This window comes from Misgurnus anguillicaudatus, chromosome 25, assembly GCF_027580225.2.
Source record: "Misgurnus anguillicaudatus chromosome 25, ASM2758022v2, whole genome shotgun sequence".
NCBI lineage: Eukaryota > Metazoa > Chordata > Actinopteri > Cypriniformes > Cobitidae > Misgurnus > Misgurnus anguillicaudatus.
Genome location: NC_073361.2, coordinates 32,327,740 through 32,334,717, shown reverse-complemented (window position 1 = coordinate 32,334,717; position 6,978 = coordinate 32,327,740). Strand labels below are relative to the sequence as shown.

Below are 6,978 nucleotides of genomic sequence, written 5' to 3'. Positions count from 1 at the left end.
GCTTAGAAGTCAGTAAGTGTATGTTTTGTAAGTTTTCTTTTCATATCTTTCTCAAGCCTGATTTGGACCTAAAATACATAATGTTTCTAGTCTTTTCCTAACATAACATCTTGTTTTAGTTTCCATCTTTGGTGAAACTCTGCAAACTGTGGATTCAAATGTTTCATCCTCACCTCAACACCCAGATTTAATGTGGATATTTTAGACTAAGAAACCCTGGAATCTACATTACAAAAATAGGGGGTTATTTTTAACCCAACGTTGGGTTAAATTAACCCAAAATGTTTATATTTGACCCAACGCTGGGTTGAAAATAACCCCTTTATTTTTTGGGGTGTAGTCTAATCTCTAAATCTATACAATACATTTCATTTATTGTCAAATTGAGAATTAAGTGTGCCTTAGTTAAATTAAGATGTTTAAGCATATTTTATAAACATGCCTTAGAGAAATACATTACTGGGCCCGTATTCATAAAGATTCTAAGAGTCCTCTCAGAAAACTCTTAATTTAGCTTAAAAACTTTGACGTAGGAGGAGTCTTAGCTTAAGATTCGGGACTGATCTGTGAGCAACTCTGAGTAAGGAAAAAACTAAAACTTTTATCTTAGGGAGGAGGTGTGGTTGACCCCGTTGCTACGTGTGACACAATCTTTTGAAAACTGTGATTGGTTGGTTGTCCAAGAAGGAAGAAAAAGAGTGCTTTTAAGTGTAAAATCTATTAAATCAATTTAATAATTCAATTTGAAATTACAGGTATACTTTTATATAAAATAAATAAAGTATAAACTTAGTAAAGATTACTTTGCTTATAGACGTCTGTAACAGACCTAAATCATCTTTGCTGCATAGTTATCAAATCTGTTAATGTAGTGATTATTTTTATGACGCTATATTATATTATTATGTCTGTAATAAGATCGGTCACAAACATGATTCCTGCACAATCTAATAAGTTGCATGTTATTAACTTACTGTCATGCATTGTGTGCGACATTTTTTGTCTCCCTCTTCGTGTTTTGTCCACTTTTCCATTTGCTAAAAAAATTCTTAAGCCTCTTAAAAGTCCTCGTCTGTGCTCCTAACAATTTTGACATTAAGACCTCTTTTAAGGGATAAGATGCTTACTGAATTACTTTTTTCTTTACTAGGATTTTTTCTTTAATTTTAAGAGTAAACGCCCACATTTCTAGAATTTTCTTAGAATTGCGTCACTAGGAGCTACTTTTTGCATTAAGATTTTTATTAATACAGGCCCTGGGCCCGTATGTATAAAACATCTCAGAAATGCTCTTAAGAAAAGTATTAAGCTATGACTTAAGGGTCAAAAAATTCTTAGTAAGGAGTAGGAGCAGTCTGAGATTATGAGACATTTATAAAGAAGCTGAAAGCAACTTTCAGTAAAGTGTAAGACTCATTCTTAAGTGCTGACTTAAGTGCTGCAAACTGAGGACTACAATGATTTAATCCTAAAATGGCCGCCCTTAACCTCTGAATCAGCCAATAGAAAGCCGGCAATGTTATACAGTCACAGCGGCATGTGACACCATACATGAATCATTAATACATTCAAATTATATTAGTATTTAAATATTTTAATTTAAATTTGCTTCACGAAATGTTTAACAATATTACAAATAAGCACATGCATTTATTTTACACGATTTTGCACCATTTTGATAAGTTTCAACATGTTATTAAAATATACAAACGTAATGCTATTTAAAAAATTAAGATGATGAATCATATCATTTTGATTTTACTCACAAGCTGTTTATAAAGAAAAGACTAAAGTTTGCAAACACTTAAAAAAAAATACTTTGATGATCAAGCCTGAACAAAATGATCAAGTTAAGTTGGATTTCTCCACTTAAACACAATTGTAATTTTTGCCATCTTTGTCACTTTCACCTTTGGCTTGCTTACTGCTAACATTGCTAACATTATGTTTTGGGTCAGGGTTGTATACTCTATTATTATCACTTTACATGTAATGATGTCACTGCAATCTTGTAGATACTTCACTTTTTTATAGATTTTATTTACATTTTATGGTATTTTATTTACCTATCATAAAATGTAAAAGCGACTTTACTTAAAAACTTCAATTGGTAACAACTAATATTTAAACATTTTTAACTTTAATTATTTGACTTAAACGGAGAAATTTAAGTTGAAAAAACATTACATTTTTAGGCATTATCAATAATTTGATCCAACTTTAAAGGAACAGTATGTAAGAAATTTATATCAATTAATCATTAAATGGCCTTGATATGTCATTAGACATTAAGAAATCATTTTCATTTTAAATACTTATATCACTCACAACAGCGGTCCGGCCAGGATATTGTCATTTAAAAAGTGGAGTTGCAGCCCTCAACTGATGTTTATGTTGTCGTTTTGTGTATTGGCCACCAGCTGTGTGATTGCAGTACCAGTTTTAGCCACACGTTTTGTTATTGCAATACCAGTTTTGGCCACAATCCTACATACTGTTCCTTTAACTTTTTACAGTGTATATTATTCAAATGTATATACATTTAAGTATATACCATTGCTGTCTTGATAATCCCATAAAATTTCTTGGTACCATGCAAGCACTTGAATAAGTTTCACTAATATACATCTTATACAGCATATTATATTGTGTAATATAATATACATTGTATAAAAAACCCTATGCTCTTTATATTTCATGTTATATTAATTCCTATCTACTGTCTATATACTACTAACATGTATTTATTGTAGATTTTCTGCTCTGCAACAATGCAACAAGAGATTTGTCAAAAGTGCTATAGAAATACATTTAAATAAAAGTAATTCCACAAAATCTTTGTTGTAAAGTGCATGATCTCCAGTCTCTGCTGCCCTCTTGTTACTCTTAACTAGGTTAAGAGACCTCTCCAGCTCTCTTAAATAATTTAGGAGCTGAGACCTAGTCTTAACACTTAGGATGCTTTATAAATCAAACTTATTCTTAAGTCTAAGAATAAGAGTAAAATGACGTCATTCTAAGAATTTTGACACACTTAAGACTAAAATTTTTACTCTGAGCGGCTTTATACATACGGGCCCTGGTGTATATCTTGAGACAAATATATGGCACAGGCATATTTTAAGATCTGTCAGTGCAGTTATTTTCAGTCGAGACAACTCACACATGTGTTTAGTCTAGGACAAACCTTAAACCTTGTCTATAAAACCGGGGGTTATAACTTGTGGTTTATTATCATTTAACAAGTCTCTAGTTTAGTTTGCTGTTTGGTGATTTTAGTAATGAGTGAATATGTGTTTTATTTATATATTCATTGCATATTTAAATTGGCAAGGCATAAAACCAAAAGCAAATATTAACTTACATGACGGTACAGCACTGGCCCAATGGGGCAAGTAAAAGTTTTGTCTGTTGTCCCAACTGTCATTAATGGTGGTCTTGGCCCATCACAAACTCTGTATTGTCAAGCCCTGAATGTAATTCTGAAGTTTTCAGTCAGAAGCATTTTCTGTCTTAAAAACACATATTCATTAAAATAAAGAAATCAACAGTGAGCATGTTAACATTAAAATGTTGATTACATGTGGAGCAGCAAAGGATAAACTATTTGTTCATTTGTATTGTGTTTACAGGAAAACACATTGAGTTTAGACAATCAGTTGTGCAACACTGATGAACTCATCAAGAAGAGCAACTTAATTGAAGATGGAAATCCTGCTCGATATCATTTGAAATCAACAACAGATAATGTGAATCAATCAAAGTCATACAGAAAAATCACCTTTGGTGAGAGAGACACAGATAAAGCTCATAAAATCATACTGATGGTGGGAGAAACAGGCAGTGGAAAAACAACTCTCATCAATACTATGATCAACTACATCTGTGGTGTTCAAAGAAAAGACAAAGTTTGGTTTGAGATCACAGACGATCAGAGTAACACATCATCAGTTTACAGTCAGACCTCTGATGTCACTGTTTATGGTGTTTATATACAAGAGACTTCAGTTGATTTAACAATCATTGATACACCAGGATATGGAGACACCTGTGATATTAGCTTAGATCAAAAGATTGTTAGGGATTTGCTTAGCTTATATACATCTGAAGATAGGCCTCATGAAATCAATGCAGTGTGTTTAGTGTGTAACTCATCTTGCACTCGCCTTTCTGATGAACAGCAATACATATTTGATTCTGTTCAGTCTTTATTTGGTAAAGATATTGTTGATAACATTGTGTTACTCTTCACACACTCTGATGGTACTCGCCCTAAAAATGCGCTGACAGCCGTCAAAGAAGCTAAAGTCAAGTGTGCTGTAGATGAGATGAATCAGCCGATCTATTTTCTCTTCAACAACCATCAGAGAGAAACAATTGATGAAGAAGAACAAACAATCCAGGATCAATCATGGAAGCTCAGTTTTAGAGAAATGAATGAGTTTTTCAACTTTCTTAGCATGATAAAACCCAAAACCTTGGAGATGACTCAAGAAGTTTTGAAGAAACGGCAACAGTTAGAGCCAAACATCTCCAAACTACAATCACATGTTCAAAAGATGAAAGAAAAGCAGAATGAGCTGAAAGAAACTGAAGAAGATCTAGAGAAACACAAGCAAGATGTCAAAGAAAACAACAACTTTGAGTTTGAAATTGAAGTGTTCTACAAAGAAAAGGTTGATATTGATCCAGCTGTAGCTAAAAAAGCAACATGCTGCACTATCTGTGAGGAGAACTGTCACTATCCTGGATGTTTGCGGGTAACAAATCTCATGGTGTAGTGTGATGGAAAATGATCACTGCACAGTGTGTACAAATAAATGTCACCACAGCAAACACACCAAAGAAGCTAAAATATATAAAACAAAGACAAGATTTGAGAAGAGAACTTATGAAGATTTAAAGAAGAAATATGAAGGCAAAATAAAAGACCGTCTCTCTATGATCAATAAACTGAAGAAAGAACTAGACGAATTAGAGAAAGAGAAAATCAGGCTGGTGATTGAAGCTTTTCACTGTGTGGAGTCTCTGGAGATGATCGCACTTAACACTGAATCGATGGTCACACTTCTGCACATTGATTTTTTCATTGAGAAGTTGAAGGAAATCAATGAACCTGAAAAATGTAAAGCTCTGGAGGACATCAAGAAGAGAGCAGGATATACAATATTACAGGGATAGTTAACAAGAGACATTTGCTGGTATGCTGGTAATTTCTTTTCATCTCCATTCAAATAAACAGGAACTGTGCTTACAATGGGACATAACCACCTGATAAACTGAAATGAATGAACTTTGGCTCATAACCTAGGAACTAAAATCCTTTTAATCATCACTGAAACACTTCGAAACAGAATCAAACATAGCTATTCAAATATAATGACTTATAGCCCATGTGCATGTACATCATTTTGCAAAACAGAAAATAGAAAAATACTTTTTAATTATTTTCTTGGTTATGGTTCTAATAGGGTTGCATTAAGTTTTGTGGCTAATGACTTTTTATACTTTTATTAACTTTTATATATCGTACAAACTGTATAATTCTAACCTCTTCCCCAAACACAAATCCTAAACCCAACCCTCATAGAAATCTTTCTGCGTTTTACATTTCCAAATAAACATCATTTTGTTCATTTTATAATCATTTGGACCCCACATACATGCTGTCTGTTATGTTTTATGTATTTCTTCATTTTTTCCTTTTTTTGTGTTTTTTTAAAGAGTAACTAAACTCTAAACCAACTTTTTTTAGTTAATGATCTGTAAGAATGGGGCTTTATTGGTGCTGTTCATTGATTGTAGTAACTTTTTTGACATTTAATATAAAGTGTTTTAATACTATAATATATGGTGTAAAAACGAGTGCTGCCCTCTTCAGGTTGAACGGTGGCTACTGCAGTTGAATTTTCCTATTGTATGTTGGGTCCAAAAAATGACTCGTGACGTAAGCAGGTTCAAGCTCATCACCCCTTTGTTACGATCTCACCACACACTTGGTACGAGCTTAGTTCGTCCCCTCTATCTCCGTTGGGATCTGCCCACTTTTCTTGCATTTTTCAAATATTCCCAGTGGGTGGAGTCAGGCTCTGACCAGGGGTTTAGTTAGGCAAGGCAAGGCAAGGCAAGTTTATTTGTATAGCACATTTCATACACAGAGGTCATTCAAAGTGCTTTACACAGAAATGAGAAAACAGTATATAAAAAAGAAAATGTAAAAATAAGAAATACACGATAAAATCACAATAAAAACAAAGATATATGAGAATTTAAAATACTTGAGTTAAAGATAGTTCACTTCCAAAGGAAAAACCCTGCCACCATCCACTCATCCCCACGCTGCTCCAAACCCGTACGAATCTCCCTCCTCCGACGAACACAAAAGAAGATACCCCGAGAAATGATGGCAAACACACAGCAGCAAGTGACCACAGACCTCCATAGTAGGAAAAAAATATTTTGTAAGTATTTGGATAAATGACTAAGAAAATATTTTGTTAAATGATGGTAATAAGTTCAATCATATTTTTTTATTCCTACCATGGAAGCCCATGGCCACCCACCGCTGCGTTCCCACCACCACCACCTCCCAAAATATCCTCCCCTTGCCCACCAGAAAAAAAAGAAACCCACACAGGTCCAGAACAACACGGGGATGAGCAAACGATGACAGAACCCTCACTCCAAAGTGAACCATCCCTTCAACATGCAGTCAGTGTGAAGCAGCACAGCGCTCATTCAGTAAATGCAGACTTACCCCGGATTTCCACCAACTGCGGAACGGCTGCGGATCCGCTGCGGAACGGCTGCGGATCCGCTGCGGAACGGTGGCGGAGTCAATCGGTTTCCATTCAAGTCAATGTGTTTATTTCCACTGACTGCGCTCCGAATCCGTCACAGCTCCGGGCCTCCGGCCATCCGCAGCCCTCCGGCACAAATACGCAGAGCTTCTATTTTTGATGGATGCCGGACAGCTCC

The 6,978-nt window shown here is 34.7% G+C and overlaps 1 protein-coding gene across 1 annotated transcript; it reads left to right on the top strand.

Annotated features, from left to right (window-relative positions):
• The first annotated feature begins 3,364 nt into the window (after positions 1-3,364).
• On the top strand, positions 3,365-4,781 carry LOC141362026 (uncharacterized). Its single transcript, XM_073863594.1, has 2 exons — positions 3,365-3,370; positions 3,633-4,781. The coding sequence occupies exons 1-2, from the start codon at positions 3,365-3,367 to the stop codon at positions 4,779-4,781; spliced, it is 1,155 nt and encodes a 384-aa protein (XP_073719695.1).
• The last annotated feature ends 2,197 nt before the right edge of the window (positions 4,782-6,978 follow it).